General features: G+C 49.4%; 1 protein-coding gene across 1 annotated transcript; it reads right to left on the bottom strand.

The window, feature by feature from the left end:
* Positions 1-3,451: 3,451 nt before the first annotated feature.
* On the bottom strand, positions 3,452-7,318 carry LOC123038992 (GRAS family protein RAM1-like). Its single transcript, XM_044462337.1, has 3 exons — positions 6,296-7,318; positions 4,113-4,873; positions 3,452-3,846 (listed from the first exon to the last, which is right to left on the bottom strand). The coding sequence occupies exons 1-3, from the start codon at positions 7,316-7,318 to the stop codon at positions 3,483-3,485; spliced, it is 2,148 nt and encodes a 715-aa protein (XP_044318272.1). The 3' UTR covers positions 3,452-3,482.
* Positions 7,319-8,152: the final 834 nt, after the last annotated feature.

Genomic DNA, 8,152 nt, shown 5'->3' with positions numbered 1-8,152 from the left:
GCTGTTTAAATAAAGATTCAATAAAGTAAATATAGCGAGTGTGGAAAAGTGGTGGTAGGAGTTGTGAAATTGTCCCTAAGCAATTGACTATGTTACTATACTGGTAATCACTATTGCAATTCTATTTGAGGGAGAGACATAACCTAACATACTTTCTCTACTTGGATCATATGCACTTATGATTGGAACTCTAGGAAGCATCCGCGACTACTAAAGATTCATTAAGGTAAAACCCAACCATAGCATTAAAGTATCAAGTCTCCTTTTATCTCATACGCAAACAACCTACTTACTCGGGTCTGTGCTTCCGTCACTCACGCCACCCACCATAAGAAAATCATAAACATATTGCAAACCCAACAGCGGGAATCCCTCATGCTTGCGCGACACGGAGGGCACAATATATAGGAAAGCACCAATAATAAAACATGCAACTCAAACCAATCATAGCAATTCATCAATCACCGGGAGGACAACGAAAATCTACTCAGACATCATAGGATGGCAACACATCATTGGAAAATAATATGAAGCATAAAGCACCATGTTCAAGTAGAGGGTACAGCGGGTTGCGGGAGAGTGGACCGCTGTAGATAGAGGGGGGAAGGTGATGGAGATGTTGGTGAAGATGGCGAAGGTGTTGGTGAAGATCGCGGTGATGATGATGGCCCCCGGCGGCGTTCCAGCGCCACCGGAAGCAAGGGGGAGAGAGCCCCCCTTCTTCTTCTTCTTCCTTGACCTTCTCCCTAGATGGGAGAAGGGTTTCCCCTCTGGTCCTTGGCTCCCATGGCATGGGAGGGGCGAGAGCCCCTCCGAGATTGGATCTATCTCTCTGTTTCTGCGTTCCCAGATTCTACCCCTTCACTGTTTCCTTTATATCTGGAGATCCGTAACTCCGATTGGGGTGAATCTTTCGCCCAGATCTTTCTCATAAAATTATCTTTCTTGCATCAAAAGAAGAGCGTCAACTGCCTTACGGGTGGCCCACGGGAGCCCAGGCCGCGCCCAGGGGGGAGGGCGCGCCCCCCTGTCTCGTGGCCACCCCGGACACCCTTTCACGTTGATTTTACTTCCAAAAAATCATAAATATTCCAAAAAAAAATCTCCGTCGGTTTTTATCCCGTTTGGACTCTGTTTGATATTGGGTTTCAGCGATACAAAAAACATGCAACAGACAGGAACTGGCACTGGGCACTAGATCAATATGTTAGTCCTAAAAAATAGTATAAAAAGTTTCCAAAAGTATATGAAAGTTGAATAATATTGGCATGGAACAATTAAAAATTATAGATACAACGGAGGCGTATCACTACACATAAAAGTGAAGAACGTGTATAATATGTAGCATCGTAAAATACGTTTAAATGAAATAGAATTAAATGGAAAACATTAAATTAAAAGGGAAAATAAATCATAAACCCCTAAACCTTTTAGTCCCAGTTGGTGTAACCAACCGGGACTAAAGGCCCCCAGCCCCTCGGCGCAGGCTCATGCCACGTGGTGGCCCTTTGTTCCCGGTTCGTGACAAACCAGCACTAAAGGGGGGGGGGGGGTCTTTAGTCCCCACCCTTTAGTGCCGGTTGCAGAACCGTCACTAATGGTCCTGACGAACCGGGACTAAAGCCCTATTCTGCACTAGTGTCTTCTCTTATTTTTTTCTCAGGAAGACAAAATTTCCGGAGTTAGAATTAGGTCAGACGGCCGCCTCTGGGCCCCACAAGACATCATGGCGTGCCTTGTTGTCTCGTGGACATTAGGTGGCCCCACTCCGGTGGATCTTCATTCCAATATTTTTCATTTATTTAATAAAAAGTCTCCGCAAAGTTTTGTCCAATTCCGGGAACTTTTATTTCTGGACAAAAACAATACCATCGTTGTTGTACTGAAAACAATGTCGGTCCAGGTTAGTTTCATCCAAATCATGCAAATTAGAGTTCAAAAGAAAAAAAAAGTGTTTGGAAAAGTATATACATCGGAGACGTATCAATCAACACTGCCACGCCGAGGCACCAATGCTGGCACGATCCTGGCAGCCTAGGAGGAGGCACCCTTTGTCCCCGTTGAGCCGGTACCTATCACTGGCGCTATGAAGTCCTAGGAGGACCTGGCTCTGGCCGCCGGCCGCCGGGCTTAGCAGCACAACCTCGAATCCATGGTCTTCAATGATGCGGTGCCACCGATCTAGCCGCTCGTGTCGTGCCACCCGCTCGGCGCCCTCGCACGCCACTACGCAGTAGATCTCCAGAGTGAGGAGGCATTGCTCCGCCTTCATCTACGTGCCGAGTCTGCCGGGAATGTCACGTCCAGCGAGTCAAAGATCGTTGAGTAGTATTGCAGTGCCTTCAGGGACCTGTATACAAATTCAGTGATGAATTTTATCCTTTTTTCAAGAATGAATGAATTTTGTCCTTCAAAATTTAACACTGATATCAAATAAGATTCATCTACATGTACCATTGGTCTGTCACATGTTTCTCAACGATTACTTATTATCCCAACTCAAACCTCACAAGTTCCCCAACGGATCCCATCTGGCCGAGCTTCATTGGATGAAGAAGGAACCGAAGAACATGAAACACGCCACGACATCATCCCCGATCATAGGGTGCAACTGATCACTTAGAAAAAAGAATACAAACACGAGGCCCAAGATCTGACCCTGAAGCTCCACACACCTTCCGTCGATGCCAAGCAACATATCCGAAACAAAGACATGACGGGAAGGTATTATTCCTCGCCGTCGATGGCACCGTCGCCTCACCTATACGTCACCCAGACACTTAGACTTAACCCTAAAGAAAGCTAGAGTGACCAAAGACTACATAGACAACCCAGACTGGGATCTCCCTCCCCTCATCGGTGCCAAAAGGCACACGAAAGCGAGGGGAACCGGTGACGGCAGATCCCTTAGGCGGAAACCCTACCCTTTTTTCTTGGGAGAGGAGGCGGCGGATGCTGTGTATTTCGTGGAGTCAACCTCGCAGAGAACCTTAGTGAAGTTCATAGTGACCAGTAGACGATGAGAGCCCAAGTAAAACACAATGCAAATAACATGGACTCTACGGCTGGCAAAAACAAACGGAAAATCAGACGAATGTGCCTTAGTCGTTCTCATTTTGAAATTTACATATTTCACCAGTCAAAGAAAATTCAAACTCCCCCGCAAAAAAATAAAAATTCAAACTCAGAAATGCAGTTTCACCAAATTTGTGTCGTTTGCGTGAAGTTTTATCTGAACCAGATTTTTTTCTCGTGTTCTAGTTATCTGCCATTAAAAAATGTTGGCTGAAAACAGGAGCAAATCTAGATACATTCGCATATAGCAAGATTCAACTATAAGCACCACAAATCCAAGTTCGTCTCCAATACAAACTTGTTACAGTGAGTTGCCGGAAATTCGGCTAGTCAACCAACCAAGAAAATAAACACAACCACACACATAGCACCTCTCCATCTTGTCCAGCCCGCGACGGATCCTTTGATCAGCACCGCCACGCTGATGCGCCGATGATGGCACGATCCTGCCAGCCGAGGAGGAGGCACCCTTTTTCCTCGTTGAGCCGGTATCCGTCACCGGCGCCGTAAAGTCCTAGAAGGACTTGGCTCTGGCCGACGGCCGCTGGGCTTAGCGGCACGGCCTCAAATCCACGGTCCTCCATGATGCGGCGCCACCGGTCTAGCCGCTCGTGTCGTGCCACCCGCTCGGCGCCTTCGCACGCCACCACATTGCGGATCTCAGGAGCCAGCAGGCATTGCTCGACCTTCATCCGTGGCGCTGAGTCTGCCGGAAATGTCGCGTCCAGTGAGTCGAAGATGGCCGAATAGTAGTGCAGTGCCTCCAGGAACCTGTATACAAATTCAGCAATGAATTTTGTCCCTTATTTTTTAGAATGGATGAATTTTGTCCTTCAAATTTAACATTGCTATCAAATACAGTAAGATTCATCTATGCACTGTTGGGCTGTCACATGTTTCTCACCGATTACTTAACACAGTAATAATTAACACCACATTAGTTAAGAGCAAAAATCATATGATGGGTTATCCTCCTTTTGAAAAAAAACAAGAGCAAAAAAATTTGAAAACAAGGATGAGTTTAATTTGGCGCGTACCTGCCCAAGAAGTATGGGCCGTTATGGCCAGCTTCCTGCTCCACGAGCGTCATGATCTTGGGAGCCTGGTCACGGATCATAGACAGCAGCGGGCCGAGGTGAGCGCCGGGGACGCGGTGCATGCGGTTCACTGCGTTCACGGCCAGCGCCTCCCCGACGCGGCGCTGCAGAGCGGCAGGGCGCAGCCTCTCCAGCTTGTCCGCCACGGCGGCATGGAACTCGAACGGCACACGCAGCGAAGCGGCGAGGGAGGCAAGGTGCCTCCCGGTCTCCCTTACAGCCGTGGCCGGGTGGCCAACCCCCGTCAGCCTTAGCGTCGGCGGGCCACCCGGCCGTGCCGCGAGCGCCTGAAGGAAAGCCGGCCACTGGTAGCCCTGGAGGATGTCCAGGTCGACGACGTGGACACGGTCCTCGCCATGGAAGGCCTCGAAGATGGCCTGGTTGGCCGTGAAGTGGGCGAACTTGATGTAAGGGCATGCCTGGTAGAGGATCTGGTAAATCTTTAGGGTATCAGGCGACGGCGGGAAGGGGTAGGGGGCGCCTGCGCCGCGCGGGGAGATGGCGGTGCCGGAGGAGACCGAGAGGCGAGTGGCGAGGGCGTCGGCGAAATAGGAGGCGACACGCTGCATGGAGTCGCCGAGCGGCGAGGCGACGCGGCGGAGGAGGTGGAGGTGGCGGAGGGCGGAGGGCTGGTCGCCCTTGGACACGAAGTCGGCGCACGCCAGCAACAGGTGCACCAGCTGAAGACCGCTGTCCTGCTCCTGCATGCATGGAATTTGACTTGTCAGTAGCGATTACTGATTATTCCGAATTTGAATTCATACGGCGTCACGTATCTGTACTCTATGTGAAACATGCTTTGTTCATTTTTAGTAGGCAGAAGATGTAGAACTTAGTTATAGTTCTTGAGTAATATTTGATATTTGTTGGAAATGCCGAATTACCAATTTTCATCTGGAGTAATATTTGACTTACCGATTCTTGCTCTTTAAAATATTGCATAGTGGAATCAATACAATATACTGAAAATGAGAAACTATGCACATTTCCAATGCATAATCGTTCAATAAGATGTGAATTTTTCATTAAAATTCATATTTTACAAAAAAATAAAACTGAACCCTAGGTCATGTCCACAACCTTCTTCCCCCCTCTACAATTACTCTCTCTCATGCGCGTCTTCCTCGCGCCAATTCCTACCTTTTTTAGATAGAGGTGTAACGCCCCTCCTTAAAAAATGAAGCCCTTAAGTTCATGGACTAGGGTTCAACAAGGAACAGAAAAGGACAACGGCGCATCACGGAGGTTTTGCAAACAAACAGATGAAGGAGATACAAATCTCTCTCTCTCTCTCTCTCTCTCTCTCTCTCTCTCTCTCTCTCTCTCTCTCTCTCTCTCTCTCTCTCTCTCTCTCTCTCTCTCTCTCTCAAATTCACCATCGCCGTCTTTGTCTGAGTCAAGTCCAAGAGCTCAGGAGTTTGTTGAATGACAATTTAGCATTTTCTCGAAGCCCGATAGGCTACTAATTAACCATCGGATGCCCTGCTTGACCTCGCTGATATCGGTCATCGCGGCCGGTTTTGCAAGGTGAGCCATTCAGCTCCTCACCCCTTCTTCTGCCTCTTCCCTTTCCCCTTCCACTCGAACTGCAGCTCATTTCCCTCGTATCGGATGGTAAGAAAGGTTTCGTTTTCTAAAACTTGCAGGCGTCCATTAACATAATACTCCCTCAATTAATTGGTCTTTGTCGGCATGTTACTTTGTGTAAGTGAGTTGGATTTTAGGTTGTGTGCATCCTAATTATGCAAATAACAAGTGTATGCGCATTGTGTCTATATGGATCCTCATGCGGCATTTTATTCAATATAAATGACCTTTTAGAAAAACATTAAATATGACATACTTTTGGCAAGTTGGGTTAAAACAGCGGTCTCAATCTGGCGATCTAATTTACTACACAACCCCCACGTACGGAATGCATGGACTGCGACCATTTGGCCAATTGTGACAGCCTGCGTACCAAATTCAAAGACTACCAAAGAAGATGGAGTAAAAAAAACAGTGCATAACTGCAACCTAAATCCTCAAGTCTACGTAAACAATCTACAAGTATGTAACTTGATGCATGCTGCCATCGCGATAAAAAAAAAACTTGATGCATGGCTGGTACTCTTAGTTATTACCTGCTCAGCCTGATCTGACTGTATTACTGACCCCAACATGCTGTGCAAGGAGGAAGAATCTGCCCACTGGTCAGGCTTTGCCATTTGGTGCTGCAACGGCAAGCCATCTGCAGCTCCGAACTGGCTGGCGTAGTAGAGGTGATCAGGCTGCAAGCCTCCCACCGGAATCCCTCTGCCGACCGCCGCCTCGTCCCTGGCCCCGTACACCGGCTCCGGCATCGCCAGGCACTCGGACAGCGTCGGCAGCTGCGTGGCACTGGTGCCGGCAGAGGAGGAGCCGCCGGCATCCTTCTCCGGCGGCAGCTGGTACGCCAGGTACCCGTCCTCCAGGAAGGAGGAGTTCAAGGATGGCAGAGCAAGGTTCTCGCTGCTGTTAACGTAGGACGAGGAGCAGGAGAGGTTGCTCTTGCTGCTGTTGCTGTGGGCGTTGTTGACGAATCCCTTGTGGAGCGGGCTCTGCGACGACTTCCCCTTGCCGTAGCCGGCGAGATTGCTGGGGCTCCCCGTGTCCATGCCGTGCAAGGTGCCATGCATGTAGCTCTGATTGCTGGTGCTGTTGTTGTAGAGGTTGGAGAAGGTTCTCCTCGGGGAAGCCACCATCTCTCTCTTAGGGGAGGATACCATGTAGTCCCGCTTGGGGGAAGACATCATGTAGTCTCTCTTGGGAGAAGACACCATGTAGTCCCTCTTGGGAGAAGACGCCATGAAGTCCCTCAGAGGGCTGAAGTCCCTCCTTGGGGAGGACATCAAGAAGTCGGCGCCCGAGGCGGCGCCGGCGCCGATCTGGTCGGCGAAGAGCGACTCCCACATGGCGAGGTCAGGCGACTGGATCTCGCCGTCGATGTCTCCATCGAACCTCAGCGCTTGCAGGCCCGCTAGGGCGTCGATGGCGTCGGGGTCGGCGGACGAGGCGACGATGTTCGACTCCGAGAAGGAGGCGGTGGGCGAAGTCGGCGCTGCTGGCTGGTGCTGTAGCTGCTTCGTGCCGGAGCTCATGTCAACAGCGCAGTTTAGCGTCCCCATGCGTGAGCACATGAGAGATTGCTGTGTCCCAACTACACCGGCAACGATGCATCTAACACCATCAACCGCTCGATCAAATCGCTATTGAAGCTAGCTCTGGGTTTCAATCTCAGATATGTTTCATTTGGTCCAACTTCCCTGATAGGTCTTGAAATATGGGAGCAAGCTAAGCGGAAGCGTGTGCCCTGAAATATGGGTCGACGAGCTTGGAGCCATCATGTTGGCATGTAGGCACATGCACATCACGTAGAGACAAGGCGGTGTTTTGGTTGGTTGGTCGGGAAGAAAAATTGGTTTTGCTACATTCCTTCTGTACTCTTTTGTTGTTGGCTATGGCTTATTGGTGAAGGTTACCCGCCAGCAAAACGATAAACAGGTCTCACAAGAGCGCAGGTCCTCCAAAGTGAAGGAGACAATTGAGCCGCCTAGGAGGAAACGCAGGGCAGCTTTGATAAAGAAATCTGGAGAGAGTTGGCTAATGCTCCAACTTATGCTCCAGACAATAGAGTCGCCTAGGAGGAAACGCTAAGGCAGCTTCCATAAAGAAATCTGGAAATCTCCAGAGAGAAACCTTTATACTCCAGCCAGATACATATTCCAACGGTCTAGGCAACGGCTGGGACGAATGTGCCATCGGCTGAGAGAAAGAAGTTAAAAGAGCGTGGCTGTTTTACTAGCATGGGCAATCTGGGATGAGGGTAACAAATGGGTCTTTTGATAACAAGGCTAGCTCGATTGATCATATCTTTGATAAAATCAAGTGTGATGCACACGTACAACTGGTCTAAAGCTGGCGCTAAATGCCTGGGATTGTGTTCGCCTAGGGTTTCACGG

Source organism: Triticum aestivum, chromosome 2B (assembly GCF_018294505.1).
Source record: "Triticum aestivum cultivar Chinese Spring chromosome 2B, IWGSC CS RefSeq v2.1, whole genome shotgun sequence".
NCBI lineage: Eukaryota > Viridiplantae > Streptophyta > Magnoliopsida > Poales > Poaceae > Triticum > Triticum aestivum.
The sequence above is the reverse complement of the archived record's forward strand: the minus strand, read 5'-3'. Positions and strand labels throughout refer to the sequence as shown.